This window comes from Rhinatrema bivittatum, chromosome 6, assembly GCF_901001135.1.
Source record: "Rhinatrema bivittatum chromosome 6, aRhiBiv1.1, whole genome shotgun sequence".
NCBI lineage: Eukaryota > Metazoa > Chordata > Amphibia > Gymnophiona > Rhinatrematidae > Rhinatrema > Rhinatrema bivittatum.
In genome coordinates, this window is record NC_042620.1 from 283,212,817 (window position 1) to 283,234,744 (window position 21,928).

The 21,928-nt window shown below is 45.8% G+C and overlaps 1 protein-coding gene across 1 annotated transcript in view; it reads right to left on the bottom strand.

The window, feature by feature from the left end:
* AR (androgen receptor) overlaps positions 1–21,681 on the bottom strand; it is a 475,175-nt gene extending 453,494 nt beyond the window's left edge. The window contains exon 1 of the mRNA XM_029607286.1: positions 20,135–21,681. Within this exon, the coding sequence (XP_029463146.1) occupies positions 20,135–21,222 (1,088 nt within the window). The 5' untranslated portion in view covers positions 21,223–21,681. The remainder of the gene's footprint in view (positions 1–20,134) is intronic.
* Positions 21,682–21,928: the final 247 nt, after the last annotated feature.

Sequence of the window (21,928 nt, forward strand, 5' to 3'; positions counted from 1 at the left end):
CTGCGAAACTCCAGCACATATCCTTCTCGTATCATCTCCAGAACCCACCTCAGATAAAAGAGAGAGAGGCATCCTCCTATCTCCTGTTCCCGGGCATGGGTTGGCAAACCTTCATTGGGAGGTTCCACTACCCGAACCTGCGCCTCTTCTCGGATGTCAGGGACGAAAGGACTGAGACCTACCAAAAGGTCACGTTCTCTGAAGGGTCGTTCCTCTATAAAACACCTGGATCCTCTATTATGACCTCTCGTGTTAAAAGCGAGTGGTGTCTGCTTCTTATCCTCTGGCAAATGAGGAACCAGGGATTCGCCCCACTTACTGGCCAATTTTTCCAACTCGCTCCCAAATAAAAGTGAGCCTTTAAAGGGCAATTTGGTAAGGTTAACCTTGGAGGTTACATTGGCTGACCAATTTCTCAGCCATAACTGATGCCTGGCCACTACAATGGAAACCACTCCTCTGGCTCAAGAGCAGACCAAATTACAGCCGCATCTGCCAAAAAGGCAGCAGCTGGCTCCATAACTGCCCTGGAGTTCACCCCAGAGTCATCGACCTCCTGGGAGAGAAGTAAACAAGATCGAGCCACCAGGGAACAACAAAAAGTAATCTGCAAGGACATTGCCACTGCATCAAATGCTTGCTTAAGGATAGTCTCAATCCATAGAAACATAGAAATGATGGCAGAAGACCAAATGGCCCATCCAGTCTGCCCAGCAAGTTTTGCACTTTTTTTTTCTCTCATACTTATCTGTTACTCATGGCTCTTAGTAACCTTTTGGTTCTATTTCCCTTCCACCCCCACCCATTAATGTAGAGAGCAGTGATGGAGCTGCATCTAAGTGAAATATCTAGCTTAATTAGTTAGGAGTAGTAACCGCCGCAATAAGCAAGATACACCCATGCTTATTTGTTTACCCAGACTATGTAATTCAGTCCTTGTTGGTTGTTGTCTGTATATAGATCCACTTTTCTTCCTTCTATCATGAGCATCCTTCAAGACCACTCTTCCTTCCACGGGAACAGTGATCCACTTGGAGACTGCACACACAAGTGCATCCACCTTTGGAAAACATAAACGCTCTCTTGCCACTGGATCCAAAGGGTACAGGCTTTCCAAAACCTGACCCCCTTTAAAATTAGCCTCTGGGGCACCCCACTCAAGATCAATTAATTCTTGAATGGCTTCCATCATAGGGAAAAAGCAAGAGGTCTTACGCAAGGAAACCAAAATGGGATTTTTCTTCGGCTCTGTCACAGCGTCTGCTCCAAGAACTCTGAGCATTTTCAAGGTCTGGGAAATCAGAGCTGGCAGCTCACCCTTATCTTTACGAAAGAACCGTAGCATAGTTCTATATGGCTCCAATCCTGGAGGAATTTCACCATCCTCGAGGGAGTTAAGATAGTCATCATCCTTTGTACCATCCAGACCTCCATCATGAAGTCCTGCTGCTGCACTAGCAGTACTCCAGCGCTTAACAGTAGGTCCCGGCAAGGTTCCTACCTGTGACTCTGCTCTAGGACTTTTAGACAGGGTTGAAGACAGCACCTGGAGAAAGGTTTGCAAGCCCTGGAAAAACTCTACCCACAAAAAGGTAGAAGCATCCAATCCACAAGGTACTTGAGGCGTACACACTGAGCTACCATCCCCTGCTGAGGAACCACAGGGGATTTTCAAAATCAGGCGCTCCACCTAAGCAATCTGTACCCAGGCCTATATCCTGCTGGGAAGAATGAGGCTTAGTGAAATCAGAAGAAAGCAATTCTCCCTCAGCCTCCAAACAGCACTGGCACAAGTTAGCGGGCACCTCTGGCTGAGATGCCTGAATATGACAGGCAGTGAAAGACAAAGACACTTAGGTTTCTTAGGCATAGGTACTATTATGGCCAACAGTGTGCTTAAGCAGCAGCAGGAGACATGCATCTAGCTGGTTTTTGTTTTGTACATCCAAAAACACTAAACATCCAACCTAGGCAGGCGTCCAACACTTAGGGATCTCACACCTGCTATTAATTATTAAGCAATAGTAGCTTGAGTTTTATTTAATGTTTGGGTACTTGCCAGGTACTTGTGACTTGGATTGGCCACTGTTGGAAACAGGATTTTGGGCTTGATGGACCCTTGATCTGACCCAGCATAGCAATTTTTATGTTCTTAAAACGTGTGCGTCCCAAAACTAAGCGCACAATGTAACTTGGGCGCACAGGTAAGCATGCAGCCACTTAAGGCGCCGATTAACTTGGACACATGGAATACAAGGCCTGACTAAGCGTCCAAAGACTGGGTGCACAACCTGGACGCATAGGCCGAACTGACAAACCCGTAGAGGGCAGTAGAAAAGCACGTGAAATGCCGTTGCGGCCTACCACGCGGCGTGCGGTGAAAAAGCCTCAGAGCAGGGCCTAGCCTACAGAGGCAGCTCAACTCACCAGGCTGCCCATGTCCCTTGACCTCCCACGGAGAAGGACGAATGTCAGAATGGCGCGCTGAGCACGGAGACCAAGAAAAAAGGAGGAAGCCCTTCGCTACAAAAGCTTCTTTTTACGTCTCTGTAAATATATTATATATCTTTTTTTTTTTTTTTTTTAAACTTACCTGAGCTCAGCCTTACCTGAGTACAGAGATTGTCTCCGGCTGTGAAGGGAGAGGGCATATGCTGTCACCACTGCGCTCAGCTTCCTGCATCCGCTGCCTTTCAGCCACTTAAACAGCTAAGTCCAGACCAGCTGAAAAACCAGCTACTAGACCAAGGCACTCATCTGAGGGACCACGGAAATCACCTCAGGAATCTCAACTGGGGGAGGGACCTTTTTGGTATCACCGCAGGAAAGTGGGACAATGTAATATCCTTAATTCTCCTTTTACAAAATGAAGCAATCCCCAGTAGAGAGATACATGTCCAACATCTGCTGGAGACCGAGAATACTGGCAGGCTGATTTCATTACAGGGGTATGATGTCAGTTTGCTGTCTCCATCTGCTGGTAGAGGTGCATAACCCACTTGTTCTGGATTCATCTGACTGGACGCTAAGACATTTCAGACTCTTGGACGAGTATAACCAAAAAGGAAAGTTTTCCATTCTTCTCCCCACCCTTCTGCATTCTGATTCAAGTACCACCTCAAAAGCCACTTGCAAATATTGTGCATCCCTGTGGTGACTCCCATTTTATCTGCCAGTTTTCTGTTGAAGTGTACATCACATTTAAAACTCATAACAAAGCAGCAATGTGAGACTGGCACTAATGCCTCAGCACTGTCAAACTATTTTCAATACTTTTGAAGCAAGCAAACAGCAGTGCTCCATCTTAGCAATGCCAACATCTATGAATCTTATCCTGCTTATACACCTGTTGTTCCCGTGCTCAGTGATGGTTTGTCAGCCTACCATATCTCCCTGCTCAGTGCACATCAGAAAATACCCCAGAATTTAATGGTAACTGGTTTTTTGTTCACAACTGAAGCAATAGCAAGGGATGAAAAATATTTTATACTTCAGCAGGCAGTTAAAACACACAAAATCAAATAAATTATGGACCTTCCTTTTAAATGTAATTGTGATTTTTTTCCTGGGGGGGATTTGAGTCTTTAACGTGTTTGAAAATTAATATAGTTGTTTCCTCCATTATGACTAAGTATGTTGGGGTGTGGACACTCAGCAAAATTCCATGCAGCCTGATGTGTATAAAGTATGAATACAGCATGGACACTTAAAGTGGATCTTTGCTAGAGCCCCATGCGGGTGTCACACTGAAAAACAAAGAGGCAGATACAAGATTTGTGCGCATAAAACGAGCACTCGGGGTTGCATGCTCTTTTTCCTAATGCACGCCCAGCCACCTGTCCTGAGCACGTAATCCAATATTTAAATTAGGCTTCACGCAAAAAAAAAAGCGCTAGGGAAAATTTGTGCATCCCGTGCACAGAAGAGGTGGCTGTCAAGTGGGTTGAGAAAACATATGCTCAATCTACGAGCGTCCGTTTTCTCCCGCTACCGGCATAGGTACATAAGATACACGGCCTGGACCATGTATGTCTATTGGACCACCAACATTTTTTTTTTCCAAAAACTGTTTTTGTTAACTAAATCTGCTTTATTTGATTCCTCCTAATTAGTATCACTATAATACTATTAGGAGGAATCGCAAAAGGCAGGCTTTTTTTTTTTCATTGCGCCCTTGAACGTGGCATGCCTTTCCATCAGCCCCAGGCTGGCGTAAAATTTGCAGCATTGCAATAGGCACATTGGCCATGCGGGAAATGTTTTGCATCGCGGAGATTAGCTAATAGCCTCATATACATGGAATTTACATGTAATGAGCGCTATTAGTTACGTGGTGATTTAGATGTGCTAATTCCAATCGTGCACGGTATTGCATCAGGCCCAAAGTATGACAGACAGCTGAAAAGCAGATTTCACAGAAGATTGAAAAAGGCATACAGTACAACAGATTAGAAATAAGACTTAAGAGAAAGCAAAACGACTAAGACAGACAAGCTTAAGATCTAAACAATACTACAGTTTTAAATGCCAACATTCTTTCTCAAAGCTACAAGCATACAAACTTTGGTCTAGTATTAGTTACTAATAACTATTCTTGACAGTGAATTATCATTCAAGAACCACATCAGTACAAAAATTAAGGAAGAATACCACAAGCTACTAACACTTAGACGACTAAAACCTTTCCTAACCCCAGACGACTTCAGAACTGTCCTACAACTACTCATTTTCTCCAACCTGAACTACTGCAACTCATTATTACTCGGTTTACCACTCTCCACCATCCGCCCACTACAAATCTTGCAAAACGCAGCCGCCAGAATCCTCACAGGAACCAAAAAACAAGAACATATCACCCCAATTCTGATATCACTACATTGGCTCCCAATAAAATTCTGAATCGAGTATAAAATACTGACCTTAATACACAAAATAATACATGAAGAGCAATCAGACTAGTTAAGGACAACGATAAAACTCCACACCCCGCAACGAAACCTACGCTCAACAAACAAAGGTCTCTTGAAAATCCCATCAGTACGACCAAACAACTCACCTCAACTCTTGATAGAGCCATAACACTCGGAAGTCCCAAACTCTGGAACTCGCTCCCAACTGAATTAAGAACACAACCGAACTTAAAAACCTTCAAGAAAGAACTAAAAACCTGGCTTTTCACCAAAGCTTACCGAAACAACAATTAACATCCCCCTGTAACCCAAACCTTCTATATTTTACCTCTCGCAACCCTATAATAAGTCACATCCCTTGATAATGCAAAACCACTCACAACCCTATGTTAATCCAAAACCAACAGCGTCTTCTCACAACCAGAACATGTACCACACTGCCTTGTCCTGTTCACCAACATATGGCACTATCACGCTTATGTTCAATAACATCTATGACATTGAATTGCACCTATGACTCCTATATGTACCTACAATAACCTTTCTAAGGGAACCAAACTTGTATTTCTTTATCAGTCGAAACATGTAAACTGTTGTGATGGCAAAACCGAACGACGGTATATAAAACTTGACAAATAAATAAAATAAAGAGTGAAACTCCTTACCTGGGTAGTAATACTTACTCCTGGATTAATACAGGACTCAGAAACCAGTCATTTCCTAATGTGACTGTGAGAAGCACAGAACCAAAATGTGAAATCATACTGTCAGGCTGGGAGTGTGCATAGAAATAGCAGTAGTAAACCAGGACACTGCTGTTGTAACCATTATCAGAAACTCATACAGGTATCACACTAAAACATGTAAACTCACCCCAAACATCCATAATACAAACTCAGGGAAAAGGAAGAAAGATTTGAGTAAAAACAAGGTGTGCACACCCTTATATTCCAAAAGACAATAAAAGTATCAGAAATAAAATCAGGAGAAAAATGAACAGAGGTATTAGGAATGCCAACAAGGTGGCAGGCTGAAAGTCCGAAGTGCAGGGTTGCTTTACTTCTACCCTCGATTAACTGAGAATGAGTTTCTACATGTTTTACAGATAATGAAATAAAAATCCTTCCTACTCCTAATTACCTAAAACTTAGGTTCAAAGGCTATAATAATGAACTACAGAGCCATAAATGTGCCATTACTACTGAACTTATATACTGTTCATTTTATTTAAAAAACAAAATGTAAACAAAAATCAGCTAAAGAAAGGAACATCCTTAGAAAGGTGACAACTTGATACCTAATGCCAATTGGACTTTTCTGCAGAATCTGCAAATTGTTTTGCCTACACTGTAAAGGGCTCCAATACCAATTGGATATTAAGAGGTTTCTAAAATTCTGTTGGGATAGGTTGAGATCTTTCTGAAAGCTGGAACACATTTAAGCCATCTCATTTCTGGATGGATAAAAGTAGGCAGAGGAGGGTGGGTGGGGGTGTGTGGGGAGAAGGTGGCTTTAAATCTCATATGTGTGAGTGCATGTGGCATTTCATCTCTCTGTGTGCATGTGCGCATGTGTAGCTTTTCATCCCCCTGTGTGTGTGTGTATGGCTTTTCACCTCGTGTGTGTGCGTGTTGTGTGGCTTTTCATCCCCTTGGCATGTGCGTATGTGGCTTTTCATCCCTGAGTGTGTACATATGCAAGTGGGGCTTTTCATGTCCGGTGTGTATGCGTACGCATGTATGTGGCTTTTCATCCCCTTGTGTATGCGAGCGTGGCTTTTTCTCGCCCCTATGTGCGTGTGTGTGTTTGCGGGCAGGCATGTGGACTTTCATCCCCCTGGGTTTGTCTAAATGTGTGGCTTTTCATCCTGCTGCGTGTGTGTAGTTTTTTACCCCATGTCTGTATGCACGTGTGTTTGTGGCTTTTCACCCGATGTGCGTGTGTCTTTTCATCCCCGTGTGTGTACATGCAGCTTTACATCAACTGCATGCATGTGTGTGCGCATGTGGATTTTCATTCACCTCTGTGTGTTTGTTTGCCTTTACATCCCCTGTGTGTATCTGTGTGTCTATACGGCTGGCTTTTCAACCCCCTGTGTGAGTGTCTGGCTTTTCATCCCCTTATGTAAGAGTGTGTGTGTGTGGCTTTTCATCCACCTATGTAAGTGTGTGTGTGGCTTTTCATCCCCCTATGTAAGTGTGTGTGTGTGTGTGGATTTTTGTCCCCCTATGTAATTGTGTGTGTGTGGCTTTTCATCCCATGTAAGTGTGTGAGAGAGTGTGTGTGTGTGTGGCTTTTCATCCCCCTATGTAATTGTGTGTGTGTGGCTTTTCATCCCATGTAAGTGAGTGAGTGTGTGTGTGTGTGTGTGTGTGTGTGTGGCTTTTCATCCCCCTATGTAATTGTGTGTGTGTGTGGCTTTTCATCCCCCTGTGTGTGTGTGTGTGTGTGTGTGCCTTTTCATCTCCCTATGTAATTGTGTGTGTGGCTTTCCATCCCCCTATGTAAGTGTGAGAGTGTGTGTGTGTGGCTTTTCATCCCCCTATGTAAGTGTGAGAGTGTGTGTGGCTTTTCATCCCCCTATGTAAGTTTGTGTATGTGTGTGTGTGTGTGTCTTTTCATCCTCCTATGTAAGTTTATGTGTGTGTGGCTTTTCATCCCCCTATGTGTGTGTGTGTGTGGCTTTTCATCCCCCTATGTAAGTGTGTGTGTGTGTGTGGCTTTTCATCCCCCTATGTAAGAGTGTGTGTGTGTGTGTGTGAGGGGGGGGGGCTTTTCATCCCCCTATGTAAGTGTGTGTGTGTGGCTTTTCATCCCCCTATGTAAGTGTGTGTGTGTGTGTGTGGCTTTTCATCCCCCTATGTAAGAGTGTGTGTGTGTGTGTGTGAGGGGGGGGGCTTTTCATCCCCCTATGTAAGTGTGTGTGTGTGGCTTTTCATCCCCCTATGTAAGTGTGTGTGGCTTTTCATCCCCCTATGTAGGTTTGTGTGTGTGTGTGTCTTTTCATCCCCCTATGTAAGTGTGTGTGGCTTTTCATCCCCCTATGTAAGTGCGTGTGTGTGTGTGTGTGGTTTTTCATCTCCCTATGTAAGTGTGTGTGTGTGTGTGGCTTTTCATCCCCCTATGTAAGTGTGTGTGTGTGTGTGTGGCTTTTCATCCCCTATGTAATTGTGTGTGTGTGGCTTTTCATCCCCCTATGTAGGTGTGTGTGGCTTTTCATCTCCCTATGTAATTGTGTGTGTGGCTTTTCATCCCCATATGTAATTGCGTTTGTGTGGCTTTTCATCCCCCTATGTAATTGTGTGTGTGTGTGTGTGGCTTTTCATCCCCCTATGTAAGTGTGAGAGTGTGTGTGTGTGGCTTTTCATCCCCCTATGTAAGTGTGTGTGTGGCTTTTCATCCCCTTATGTAAGTTTGTGTGTGTGTATGTGGCTTTTCATCCCCCTATGTAAGTTTGTGTGTGTGTGGCTTTTCATCCCCCTATGTAAGTTTATGTGTGTGTGTGTGTGTGTGTGGCTTTTCATCCCCCTATTATATTGTGTGTGTGTGGCTTTTCATCCCCTATATGTGTGTGTGTGTGTGTGTGGCATTTCATCCCCCTATGTAAGTGCGTGTGTGTGTGTGGCTTTTCATCCCCCTATGTAAGTGTGTGTGTGTGGCTTTTCATCCCCCTATGTAAGTTTGTGTGTGTGTGTGTGTGGCTTTTCATCCCCCTATATAAGTTTGTGTGTGTGTGTGTGTGTGTGTGTCTTTTCATCCCCCTATGTAAGTTTGTGTGTGTGTGTGGCTTTTCATCCCCCTATGTAAGTTTGTGTGTGTGTAGCTTTTCATCCCCCTATGTAAGTTTGTGTGTGTGTGGCTTTTCATCTCCCTATGTAAGTGTGTGTGTGGCTTTTCATCCCCCTATGTAATTGTGTGTGTGGCTTTTCATCCCCCTATGTAAGTGAGTGTGTGTGTGTGTGTGTTGCTTTTCATCCCCCTGTGTAAGTGTGTGTGTGTGGCTGTGTGTGTGTGTGTGTGGCTTTTCATTCCCCTATGTAATTGCGTTTGTGTGGCTTTTCATCCCCCTATGTAATTGTGTGTGTGTGTGTGTGTGTGGCTTTTCATCCCCCTATGTAATTGTGTGTGTGTGGCTTTTCATCCCCCTATGTAAGTGTGAGAGTGTGTGTGTGTGGCTTTTCATCCCCCTATGTAAGTGTGTGTGTGGCTTTTCATCCCCTTATGTAAGTTTGTGTGTGTGTATGTGGCTTTTCATCCCCCTATGTAAGTTTGTGTGTGTGTGGCTTTTCATCCCCCTATGTAAGTTTATGTGTGTGTGTGTGTGTGTGTGTGTGGCTTTTCATCCCCCTATGTAAGTGCGTGTGTGTGTGGCTTTTCATCCCCCTGTGTAAGTGTGTGTGTGTGGCTTTTCATCCCCCTATGTAAGTTTGTGTGTGTGTGTGTGTGTGTGGCATTTCATCCCCCTATGTAAGTGCGTGTGTGTGTGGCTTTTCATCCCCCTATGTAAGTGTGTGTGTGTGGCTTTTCATCCCCCTATGTAAGTTTGTGTGTGTGTGTGTGTGGCTTTTCATCCCCCTATGCAAGTGTGTGTGTGTGTGGCTTTTCATCCCCCTATGTAAGTGTGTGTGTGTGGCTTTTCATCCCCCTATGTAAGTTTGTGTGTGTGTGTGTCTTTTCATCCCCCTATGAAAGTTTGTGTGTGTGTCTTTTCATCCCCCTATGTAAGTTTGTGTGTGTGTGTGTGTGTGTGTGTGTGGCTTTTCATCCCCCTATGTAAGTGTGTGTGTGTGGCTTTTCATCCCCCTATATAAGTTTGTGTGTGTGTGTGTGTGTCTTTTCATCCCCCTATGTAAGTTTGTGTGTGTGTGGCTTTTCATCCCCCTATGTAAGTGTGTGTGTGTGGCTTTTCATCCCCCTATGTAAGTGCGTGTGTGTGTGGCTTTTCATCCCCCTATGTAAGTTTGTGTGTGTGTGTGTGTGTGGCTTTTCATCCCCCTATGTAAGTGTGTGTGTGTGTCTTTTCATCCCCCTATGTAAGTTTGTGTGTGTGTGTGTGTGTCTTTTCATCCCCCTATGTAAGTTTGTGTGTGTGTGTGGCTTTTCATCCCCTATGTAAGTGCGTGTGTGTGTGGCTTTTCATCCCCCTATGTGTGTGTGTGGCTTTTCATCCCCCTATATAAGTTTGTGTGTGTGTGTGTCTTTTCATCCCCCTATGTAAGTTTGTGTGTGTGTGGCTTTTCATCCCCCTATGTAAGTGTGTGTGTGTGGCTTTTCATCCCCCTATATAAGTTTGTGTGTGTGTGTGTGTGTGTGTGTGGCTTTTCATCCCCCTATGTAAGTGTGTGTGTGTGGCTTTTCATCCCCCTATATAAGTTTGTGTGTGTGTGTGTGTGTTTTCATCCCCCTATGTAAGTTTGTGTGTGTGTGGCTTTTCATCCCCCTATGTAAGTGTGTGTGTGTGGCTTTTCATCCCCCTATGTAAGTGCGTGTGTGTGTGGCTTTTCATCCCCCTATGTAAGTGTGTGTGTGTGTGGCTTTTCATCCCCCTATATAAGTGTGTGTGTGTGTGGCTTTTCATCCCCCTATGTAAGTTTGTGTGTGTGTGGCTTTTCATCTCCCTATGTAATTGTGTGTGTGGCTTTTCATCCCCCTATGTAAGTGTGTGTGTGTGTGGCTTTTCATCCCCCTGAGTGTGTGTAGTTTTTCAACCCCTGTGCATCTGGCTTTTCAGACCGAGAGTGCATGTGCACACATGGTTTTTCATCCCCATGTGCATGCGTGCGTGCGTGCGTGTGCGCACGGCTTTTCATCCCCCTGTATGCGTGTGTGACTTTTCATACCCGTGTGTGTGTGGATTTTCATCCACCTCTGTGTGTTTGTTTGGTTTATCATCCCGTGTGTCTATGTGGCTGGCTTTTCATCCCCCCAGTGTGTGTGTGTCTATGTGGCATTTCATTCCCCTGAGTGCGCACGCGGGGGTGTTTGTCTCTTCATCCCCCCAGTGTGTATGTCTGTGTGTCTCTTTATCCCCGTGTGTGTGTGCGTGCCGGGGTGTGTCTCTTCCCCCTCTATCTGTGCGTGCCGGGGTGTGTCTCTTCCCCCTCTATCTGTGCATGCACGCACCTCTTCATCCCCGTGAGGGTACGTGAGCGTGCGGGTGTGTCTCTTCATCCCCATGTGTATTTGGGTGTGTGCTCGCGGCGTCTCTTCATCCCCGTGTGCGCACAAGTGGGTGCGTCTCTTCATCCCCCTTTACGTGTCTTCGCGGGTGGGTGAGTCTCTTCATCCCCCTTTGCTTGTGCTCGTGGGTGGGTGCGTCTCTTCATCCCCCTTTGCGTGTGCTCGTGCATGCGTGCGTCTCTTCATCTCCCTGTCTGTGCATATGCGCGTGGCTCTTCATCCCCGTGTGGGTGCGTGAGCATGCAGGTGAGTCTCTTCATCCCCGTGTGCACACGCCTCTACATCCCTCAGTGCATGCATGGGTATGGGTGCGTGCGCGTCTCTCCATCCCCCTGTGGATGTGGGCGTGCCTCTTTATCCCCCCCCCTCCTCTGTGTGCGCGCACCTCTCCTCATCCCGGGCGTGTACATGGCTGGCTATTCATCCCTGGGGAGGGGGGGGAATGTGTGTGTGGCTAGCTATTCATCCCCGGCAGGGAGTAGGGGGGCGTGTGCATGGCTGGCTGTGTCTCTTCATCCCCCTCTATCTGAGCATGGCTCTTCATCCCCAGGTGTGCTTGTGCCTCTACATCTCTCTGTGCATGCGTGTGCACGTCTCTCCATCCCCCTATGGGCGCACCTCTTCATCCCTCCTCTCTGAGCGTATGTGTGCGCGTTTCTTCATCCCGGGCGTGTGCGTGGCTGGCTATTCATCTCCGGCAGGGGGGCGTGTGCGTGGCTGGCTGTGTCTCTTCATCACCCATCCATGTGCGTGCACGCACCTCTTCATCCGCGTGTGGGTGCGTGAGCGTGAAGGTGTGTCTCTTCATCCTCGTGAGTGCACATGCCTCTCCACCCACCCCCCCCCCCGGGCATGTGCCTGTGGCTGGCTAGTGTGCGTGTGTGTGTGTGCGTGTGTGTGTGCGTGCGTGCGCCTGTGGCTGGCTAGTGTGCGTGTGTGCCTGTGGCTAGCTAGTGTGTGTGTGTGTGTGTGTGTGCGTGCCTGTGGCTGGCTAGTGTGTGTGTGCGTGCGTGCGTGCCTGTGGCTGGCTAGTGCGCGTGTGCGTGCGCGTACCTGTGGCTGGCTAGTGTGTGTGTGTGTTTGTAAGTGCGTGCCTGTGGCTGGCTAGTGCGCGTGTGCGTGCGCGTACCTGTGGCTGGCTAGTGTGTGTGTGTGTTTGTAAGTGCGTGCCTGTGGCTGGCTAGCTGCATGCCTGGGCTGCTAGTGTGTGTGTGCGTGCGTGCGTGTGTGTGTGTGCGTGCGTGCCTGTGGCTGGCTAGTGTGTGTGTGTGTGTGTGTGTGTGCGTGCGTGCGTGCCTGCCTGTGGCTGGCTAGTGTGTGTGTGTGTGCGTGCCTGCCTGTGGCTGGCTAGTGTGTGTGTGTGAGTGTGTGTGTGGCTGGCTAGTGCGAGTGCCTGTGTGCGCGCCTGTGGCTGGCTAGTGTGCATGTCTGTGCGCCTGTGGCTGGCTAGTGTGTGTGCATGTGCGCGTGTGTGTGCGCGCGCGCGTCTGTGGCTGGCTAGTGTGAGTGCCTGTGCGCCTGTGGCTGGCTAGTGTGTGTGCACGTGCGCGTGTGTGTGCGCGCAATTCATACCCAATGTTTCTGGAGATTCACTGCACGCCCTTCCTGAGAAAGTAGATACCTCTGTGACAGATCTTTAAAGGTTTTATTGGCCAGTCAATATACATCACATAATAGCAAATGGGCTTCACCGGTTTCAGCATTTGGTAGGGGAGTTCTGCAACTCTAGGCCACCTGAGGGCACCAGTGCATAGAATTTTTTTTTAAACTACCTTGAAAGACCAAAAACACATATTCCATATATTAAAAAAACAGGCTGAAGGAAGCCCAAATGACTTGGGGCATCATGAACTGTTGCTGTGGGAGAGGCTATTAAAGTTAAAAAGGCATATTTTAAAAAATAGAATGGAAAGCAGGCCCAAATAGGAAACAGGATAGGCATTAGCAAGGTAAATGTAAAGCATTAATAAAGCTGACAAAAAAAAATTTTGAATAAGCTTTCCAGGGACCCAAAAAATGTAAAAAACATTTCTTCTAAGTATATTAAAAGCAAGAAGCCTACTGGAAAAATAAATTGAGCCACTATATGTCCAGGGTTTAAAAAGGGGCACTCAAAGACGACAAAGCATTCATTTAGTTTTTCAGTAATGGCTTCATTTCATTCTTCACTGAAGAGGATATTAGGAAGTGAAGCAAATCAGTGGAGCATCTATTAGAAAAAGTTGACAGGCTGCATTGCATCAAATCACCAGAACCTGATGGTATTCATTCCAGAGTTCTTATGAGGCTGCAGATCTACTCCTGCTAATCCTTAACATATTAAAATCTGCCAAGATACCTGAAGTCTTGAGGGTAATATAATGCCAATTTTTGCAAAGGGCTCCTGAGTGATCCAGGAAACCTAATGTTGGTGCTAGACAAAATGGAAGAATATATATAAGAAAAATTACTGAGCAGGATAGACAGTTTAATGAGGAAAAGCCAACATGGTTTTAGCAAGCCTAACAGACTTCTTTGAATGTGTAAAACATGAATAAGGGTGAGCTGGTCAATATAGTGTATCTGGATTTTTAAAAGGCATCTGAGAAAATCCAACATGACAGACTCCCCAGGAAATTACAAAATGTCATGGCACAGGAGCCAATGCCCTATTGTAGACTGGTAACTGGTGAAAAGATAGGAAACAGGATTAAATGGTCGGTTTTCCCCAATGGAAAAAGTGAATACTAGAGTGCCTCCAGGATCTGTACTGAGATCATTTTTAACCTTTATAAATTATCAAGAAAAAGGATCAATGACTACGTGATAAAAATCTGCAAATGACAATTATTCAAAGTATTTAAAAAAAAAAAAGCCGACTGTGAGAAAATGCAGCATAACATTGTGAGACTGAGGGATTAGGCATCTAAATGGCAGATCCGCAAAGGCACATAACGAAAAATAATTCTAAACTATGTACACAATGCTGGGTTCTATATTAGGAGATATCACCTAGTAAAAGAACTGTGGGGTCATTGTGGGCAACACTGAAATCTTCAGCTCAGTGTGCAGCAGCAGACAAAGTTATGAATTATTTTGAAGGAATAGAAAAAAAAAAATGGGACCAACTCCTCTGTATTTATCCACTGTGCACAAAAAACAAAGCGGTAGCCGATCCAGTGAGCTGTGTAACAGTGACGACAATGGGAATCGGATGATCCGATTCCCATTGTCGTCACTTTTATCCACTGTGCAGCCATACCTGTGCTTAAAAAAAGGTAACAGAAAAAGGACAGAGAACAAAAATGATTACAAGGATGGATCTGCTCTATTATGAAGAAGGGCTAAACAGTTTAGGGTTTTCAGCTTGAAGAAGAGATATGAAAGGTTTATAAAATTTTGCAGGATATGGAACAGGTTAATAAGGAAAAGAGTAGGCTGAACACTTCCTGAAACTAACAGGTAGCAGATTTAAAACAAGTTCAAGATTTTTTTTTTCAGTGAATGCATAATTAAGCTATGGAACTTGCTGTTAGAAAATGCCTTTAAGCTAGTAGTGTAAGAGTTTACAAATTTGTTCAAACTTTTTAAAGGTGGATAGGTTCATTTAAAAAAAAAAAAAAAGCAAATAATGGAATTCTTCAGTTAAATGTCCACTAGCATGTATTATACCAGGGCATAACATAAGAATGGAAGGAATACCATGCTCGGTCATGCCAACAGTCCATCAAGCCCGGCATCCCGACAGTGGCTAGTCATGGTCATAGGATTTGCTAGGTAATTTGTCCTAATATGAAAGGTTGTTTCATGTTGCCTCTGCTATTACTGGCATTAGTAGTATGGGATCTACAGTATTTAATGTTTGGGCATTTGCCAGGTACTTGTAACCTGGATTGGTCACTGTTGGAAACAGGATGCTGGGCTTGATGGACCCTCGGTCTGACCCGGTATGGCATGTTCTTATGTTCTTAAGAAACTAAGTATCTGGCTAATGATTATTCTGTTAAGTCTCCTACGGCCTTGACCATAACTCTGGAAGATAAAAATTGACAGGGTTTGGGGTTGATGTGTACATGTGATGTGGTTTATGAATTAACTAGTCTCAGTTGTCTCGTTTTGCAGTATTGCTATGGAAGCAGTTGGAATGAGGGACAACAGTGATATAGATCCTTGCAGGATGAAAGGTTTTTTTCCTGAAAACTGCCCTTGTTCTCTTTGGCCAACAGGTGGGTATGTACCAGAGAAGAACAAGTAACAGACATAAATTGAGGATCCTGGCTGCAGTCATCCTGCCAGCAGGGACCCTCTGCCTGAGCTGCACAGGCTGAGGCCTCAGACTCCATGTCACAGCACTGCCATGCTTTTTTTTTTAAGCCTGCCTCACGGGGTTACTCCCTGCCTCATCTTGAGAGTCTCCTTACTCTTTTGCCGTGGCCATCATAGAACCTTGCCTTAACCCTTGTTTAGGTTTGTCTCTTTTTACCGCGACCTTCCTGTTCTGTGTGTTACTCTGTCTTGTGGTTGTCTTATACTGGGTTACCCTGTGTGTGTGTGGCCCTACTACTTTGACCTTTACCTTTGTGTTTTGTTATTAGCCTGTCTCTGTCCTGTGATGCATCCCCTCCTTTTCCATGATCAGCACTGCTCCAGTGGATGTCCTTTTGTACCCTGTGTGCATCTTCTGTTCAATTCCTGCTGGCCACCAGAACCTGAGAGCTCAACCCAAGGGGGAGGCTAGGTTCTGGTGGCAGGCAGAAGATCTAATCCTGCCCAGCCTTCTCTTGAAGAAGCCAGTTGTTCCAGTTCCAGCCCACTCCTGCCCTGGGGGGTTACTCTTAACTGGCACCAGTGCCCTGACAAGTTAATTTAGATGTTCAAAATTGTCACAACTAGACTAACAGCAATTAGGGACCTCTATTCAAATTTATTTTCTTCATTTTATGTCTATGCAAGATATCACTTCTAAACTGAACCCTCAGGTATCACAGCAATACATCTGAAGCACAAACATCAAGTACTTGCTGGAAAATGAATTTGCAAAACAACTCCATTAAATCTGGTAAATTCAAGCTTTCACAAAAAAAAAAAAAAAAAACCTTTTCCATTAACTTTTCCATTTCTTCAAAAGGGTGGTAAATCTACACAAACAGCAGTGCAATACCTAGGGGGAGCCCCTATCTTTTAAATAGGTATATTATAAAGAGCTCTGCAGTATTCAACATCTATTTAACTTTTCCCCTTGTATCTCATTTTTAACCTTTATCTACTATTAAAATCATTTTCTGAAGCAGAAAAAAAAACCAAGACTGATGAGTGCTTTTCTTTCTACAGAGTAAAGCTTAACCAACTGGCAACACCTACATAGCACCTACACAACACATTGTTTTGAAACCCTAGTACTACTCCTTTTGCTTTTAGAAGAAGAACATCACAAAACATGTGAAAGTTGTGTGAATAGAGAAATGCCCGCTAAAACATTCCCCATAACAAGAACATTTTTCTCTGGAATAGACTGATCAAATTAAATATGCTGGAACTCAAGGAATGGATGGAGCAGGGATACAGAACCATTCATCTCCAGGTCACAAGGTTCTAAGACAGCCTATTCTAATGGCCAAAAATACCACTTTATGTTCATAAATTGACTGGGTGGTCTCTGTCCAGTTCCTAGCAAACAAGCACCACTCACTGACCACCATACCAGCTGTCACTCATTGGCACATTAACTGGCAGTCTCATCAGAGGCAATCAGGACTGAACACCCACAGAAATGACAATACCCTCTTATCCAAGAAGTGATTTCATCACAAAGAGGCCAATGTACATTGCTAGGATGAGGGAAAAGGTAGCTTGCACAGCTACTGCTCGTACTGTACCTGTTCTGTGCTGGACCTGAGGCAATGTATATATACTTGTGTGGTTTGCACTGCTGCTGCCTGTTCTGAAGATGAGACTACATGTGTACCTTAACACTACCGTACCTTTTCTATGTTGGGACAATACACCGACTATGTTGGGACAGTGTTGGGACTATGTTGGGACTATGTTGGGACAGTACACCGACTTCTGCAAGTATCTTGCCTACGCCTTGTATATTCCTGTAAATAGTCCGTTGCAGTTTTTATTTATTGCTTTAATTCCTCCACCTCCTGCTCTTTGTATACTCCTCCTTGTTCGCCCTCCCTGTTCATTGTAATTTCTACCTTTAAAGTTACATTGTAAACCGGTATGATGTATGCATACTAATACCGGTATATAAAAGTTTTTTAAATAAAAAAATAAAATATGTGGGAGCAAGGGAGCTCACTCTGCTATCCATACTGTACCTGTTTTGTGGATAAACTTTAGTTTTCAGTGTTGTCAGGTATTTTACACACGCCCCCACACAACCTTCACTAACGAGAAAAGGTAAATCTTAAGAGGGACCTCAGAAGAAAAAAAACTCACCACAAAAATAAAGTCACTATTCAGATAAGCCAACTGAGTTTCCTGCCTAGAATGTAAGTTTAATTGAAAATCATATCCATATTTTTACACCCTTAACACCAATATTAGTTATGCACCATCATTGTTAAATGTTCATCTCCTAACTAAACAATGCCCTGAGCAAAGCTAGTGGCTGAAGCTAGAGTGCCTGTATCTCACTTCCAAACATTCTCCAAAGTCCATAAAACAATACACTCCTTCCCTGAATGTTATTTTAATTTAAACTACAGCCTGTGCTAAGGGTCAGGAAGCACCACCAGCCTTCCCTAAATGTGTAACAGATAGAAAAGCAAAGAAGCATGTGATTTTCAAAAAGCACCTATTTCAAATATCTGATGTGTATAATGCCCAAAAATTAGTCACATATGTATTAAGTTAATCTAATAAAATGCTATCATATACAATTTGCCTACTGGTCTTTATTCCAAGATTGCAACAAGATCAACATTTGGAAATCTCAGTTCTCATCCCTTCTTGTTAAAGAAATTCTTTCAGAAAGGATTTCTGTCATTCAGTCTCCTTTAAGCCAGAAGCTTGCCCTCACTTGTCTAGGACTGCTATTTCCAGAACCACAGGTAGGGATCTTAGAGAGGACCATAACCAGAATCAGAAGCTGCAACAGATAACTTGACAACAAGTAAGGAATGAAAAGAAATAAAAAATATGCACAAAGTTGAAATTTTTCCCCAATAATTTAAACACCTTTAAAAGAACACAAGCATGGGATTGGGAGCTAATTCAGACACTATGCTAAAAATGACAGATTGGTTTGAGATATTTCCGTTACAATCCTTAATTAAACAGGGTCCAGGGTTCAAGGTCCTAGGACCTAGAATGCTATCTAAAAAAAATAAAAACAGTCAGGTCACATTAAAAAAATGTAATCTAAGCTGCTAGACTTGCAAGGTGTGGCCTCTCTGAGATCTGAAAAGACCATTCTAACATCAACAATAAACAAGGTATAATTTTATATTCCTGAATGGCCATCCTTCCTGCTTCCGAACCACTCAGATCCACAAATATCTTTTCTGGGTATCCAGCCTCCTGGGTTTTGTTTTGTTTTTTTTTTTTTTGGGGGGGGGGGGGAAGTAAAGTAGATTCACCTGTCCAGCCAGTCTTCCAGCTGTTTTCCATTTTTATCATCTCACATATATTATCATGAAAGGTGGCAAAATCCACCCTAGATTATGGCTACCTTCTACAAGGATGAGACATACTCTGTACAAGTTTACTAGAATGCAAATGGGCAAAGCAATTTTTTTAAAATAAGGAATCAAATTCTCATACATCTGGCTACACTTGCCTGCTCATTAATCGGGTAGAAACCAAAACCCCACCCCCACAAAAAAATAGTAGCCCAATATTAATAGTACCATTTTCCCCTATTAACACAATTTAAACCAAACCACACATTAATTCACTGAACTCTCCAATCTGGATTTTACGGTCTTATAATTTAATACATTCAGCTACCTGCAGATACACAGTTTCACCTTTACAACACATCCTGGTACCCAGACAGCAGGAAAACTTACAAAGAGACAATGAATATGCTCATTTAATTACAACTAGAAATGCTGAGACACTTATCCAGGATCACAGACAGTGAAGGGGTGGATGTAGAACTGATAGACAAGGAGGTAAAGCAACTTGCTTAGTCAGAGTCAATGGTAAAGAAGATCTGAACTGGTTTGCTGTACTTTGCTAATTTAGTTTTAATGCATCAATGATCAAAACCACAAAGTTCAAAACAACTTGTGCAATTAAAATATTTATCTGCCTATAACATAACAATACTAAGCTGAGTACAGTAATGACCACAAAAATTGTAACAGGCAGTTGCCCTTAACATAGAATATGTCACTACTAAAAGTTAATACATGAAAGAGATTCTGCCAGGACTAGTCTCAGAATCAAACTAGTTTCATCGTCATTTTTTTTTTGCAGGGTGTACTAATAGCCACATTTCCTTCTGAACAGAACAAACAAACAAAAAAATCCGCAACCAGGAGGATACGAATGAAGGATGCTAAGCAACTACCGAGCGAAAGAACAGTTGCAAGCCTTTTTAAGTATTCAGCGTCACAAGCCAACCCTGGGTCTCCATCCTGACCCAGAGAAGACGAAGTAGTCCTCTGTGTGGCTGGCACAGTAAAAAGGTCCCATGGCATAGCAGACTGTGGCTGGGCTCTGCTAACTTAGCACAATACTGGCGCCAATACCGGTTCAGTTCAAAACAGTGATTTAACTGCCTTGTGCTTCCAAGGCGGGAGGGGGATAACTTGCGGGGAGCGGCAATAGCCCAACCTAACAGGCTGGGAGAGGAACATGGGAGAAAAGGGAGTGGATGTAAGGTCCTGTGTGGAAATTAGTATGCGCAGTTGGGCATGTCATTTACTATGTTACTGGGGCTGACACTCCCAGAGTCAAAGAGATCCAAGACATCTGCGACTTTACAGAAACATATCCCAAGTTTTCTGGTTGTGGCCCGTTCCCTTCTCCCAAATGAGAACCAAACCTCAACGGGGAGCAAGGCAGAAACCAGGAGCATAGATTAGTAACCATAAGAGGCGACTCACCGCATGTCTCCGTAGGGACCGCCGTAGCTCTCCATCCAAGGGTTCAGCTCGCTCTTCACACAGCCGGGTCCGGGGTACTGCATCCTGCTCAACGGGTACCAGGGATCGGGGGCCATTTCGCTGCTCTCCTGCGTTCCTTGGCTCCGGGAGTAGCCAAAGGAGTCGCTGGCCCCCGGGCCATAAGGCTGCGGCTCATCGCTGAAGAGCGGATGCCAGCTGGGGGCCGGTCCACAGTGGGCCACGTTGGAGAAGTCTCCGTAGCGGCACGGGCCCCCACCACCCCCACTCCAAGCGGACCCGCCATACTCCAGGGCACTCTCCAGCTTGATACGGCCTGGAGGAACCAGAGGCAGCGGGAAGCCGTACAGATCCTTGGCCGGGGGCTCGTCCAGGCCAGCGGGGGCTTTGTAGAGAGGCAGGCCAGGGGTCAGGTCGAGGGCCAGTGGCGGCGGGAAGGAGCCGACGGACTCCTCCTCGGGGCAGCTGCTGTCCAGCTGCCGGGCCCGCTTGTAGGCATCGTGATGCTCGGGGGCCCCAAACATGCAGTCCCCGCGCAGCTGCTCCAGCGCCTCCACGCTCAGCCCCATGGACACGGACATAGCTTTGCACAGCTCCTTAGCGCTCTCCGAAATGCTGGGGGCCGCCTCGGACTCCTCGGCTGCCGCCTCATCTCCCGCCGTGGCCGCCGGCTTGTCAGGTTCGCCGTCGCCCAGGATCTCCTTCAGCTCGCTGGAGAAGCCGTGTGCGCCCGTTGTCTCCTGCCCGCCGCCCGGGCGTCTTTCGCCCCCGAACGGGGCAGAGGAAGAAGAGGAAGTGACTGTGGAGGTTGCCGCCGGGCTGCCTCGCGCCTCCCCCGGCCCGGTCTCGCGCCGCGGAGGGGTCGCATCCGCGTGCTGCTGCGGCGCCGACCACGCGGGCGGGAGTAAGTGCGCGAGGGAAGGGGAGGAGGAGGAGGAGGGGGTAGGCAAGCTCGCGGGGCTCTGTTGCAGCGCCTCGCGCACGCTCTGGAACAGGTTCTCGAAGGCTCCGCGGATCATCTTGGCCGGCGGCTGCCCGTACACTCCGCCCAGCCCGATCTGGATCTCCATCGCGCCGCCGCAGCCGCTCGCTAACAGAAAACTTTCCGGCTCTGGGCTTCTTTTTCTCTCTCTCTCTCTCTTTTTTTTTTTAATCGTCCAATTTCCCCTCCGCCAGGAACGCGTCGCTCCTACGCCAGCCCCGCCATGCTGCTGCTGCGGCGGCAGCTCAGTGTAACCCCCAGCCGGAGTCCGAAGGAAGGAACGGTGTCAGGCGGAAAACTCAGCGCCCTAACGCCACTTCGCTGAGCCACTGCTTCCTTCCCTCACCGAGCACTTAGTGTAAAAGTTCAGACGGAGGGGGCGGGCGGAAGGCGGTGGCTGCAGCCCTTTGCCGCCGCCTCCTCCTCCGCCCAAGTGCCCGGCGCAGGCTCAGCTCTCGGGGGAGGGGGAGACAAGAGAGGCAGACACCGCCTCCCGGTCCCGTCCCCGGATCCGCAGGCGCGGCTACGGAACTCTCATCCCGCGGAGAGGAACGCTGGCATTGATAACGTGCACACATCTATGTGCAGACCTCCGGATCGCACTGACAGGCTGTGGGCCCCAGGTGCCGGTACAGTGCGAGCAAGCGCCGGCAGATCCCCTTCTCTCCCGCTTTCTTAAGATCCCAGGCGGCGTACCCGACAGACTAATGCAGCCTTAATACGAATTCCACTAATGAAGACACTTTAAAGAAAATGACTTGTCAGACAGTACTCTGTGTATTTTAGAGACAGGG